Source organism: Callorhinus ursinus, unplaced genomic scaffold, assembly GCF_003265705.2.
Source record: "Callorhinus ursinus isolate GAN/ISIS: 27379988/994484 unplaced genomic scaffold, GSC_fseal_2.0 scaffold43, whole genome shotgun sequence".
NCBI lineage: Eukaryota > Metazoa > Chordata > Mammalia > Carnivora > Otariidae > Callorhinus > Callorhinus ursinus.
Window position 1 is genome coordinate 1,462,413 of NW_027397105.1, and position 524 is coordinate 1,462,936.

General features: G+C 78.6%; 1 protein-coding gene across 5 annotated transcripts in view; it reads right to left on the reverse strand.

Annotated features, from left to right (window-relative positions):
* Positions 1-250, reverse strand: part of RABEP1 (rabaptin, RAB GTPase binding effector protein 1) — a 99,672-nt gene extending 99,422 nt beyond the window's left edge. For all 5 annotated transcript variants that reach the window (XM_025864407.2, XM_073881559.1, XM_025864406.2 and 2 more), the window contains exon 1: positions 18-250. In XM_025864407.2, the coding sequence (XP_025720192.2) occupies positions 18-51 (34 nt within the window). In that variant the 5' untranslated portion in view covers positions 52-250. The remainder of the gene's footprint in view (positions 1-17) is intronic.
* Between the last annotated feature and the right edge of the window lie 274 nt (positions 251-524).

Below are 524 nucleotides of genomic sequence, written 5' to 3' on the forward strand. Positions count from 1 at the left end.
CATGGTGGGCGCCTCACCGTCGGGCTGAGGAGCCGGGCCCGGCTGCGCCATGGCCGGGCGGCGGCCTCGCGGAGCGGGGCGGGCGGGCGGCCGGCGTCCCGGGCTCCCGCGGGCTCAGCTGGCGGAGGAGGCGTCGACCGAGCCGCCGCCGCCGCCGCCCAGGGAGGAACCGCTAAGGCTGGAGCCGCCGGCGCCGCCACAGCCGCGGGCAGAGACGGACCCGAGCGCCGACCTCCGCCTCCTCATCCTGACAGCGGGAAATAAGCAGTGCGCAGGCGCGGGGGGAAGGGGCGGCACGTGACGCCGCCCGAGGGGAGGGGCGGGGCCTCGCCGCGAAGCTGCGCGGCGCGGGAGGAGGGGGAGCGGGCGAGGAGGCTGGGGGGGCCGAGGGCCGCGGGGTCCGGGGAGGGGCACGGGCGGCTCCCGGGGGGCGACTCGTAGGCCTCCGTCCCAGCACAGGGCAAAGAAGAACCGAGTATAGCCAGGGACGCGCGAGGAGCCCGGGTGGTGGGTGAAGTGAGCGC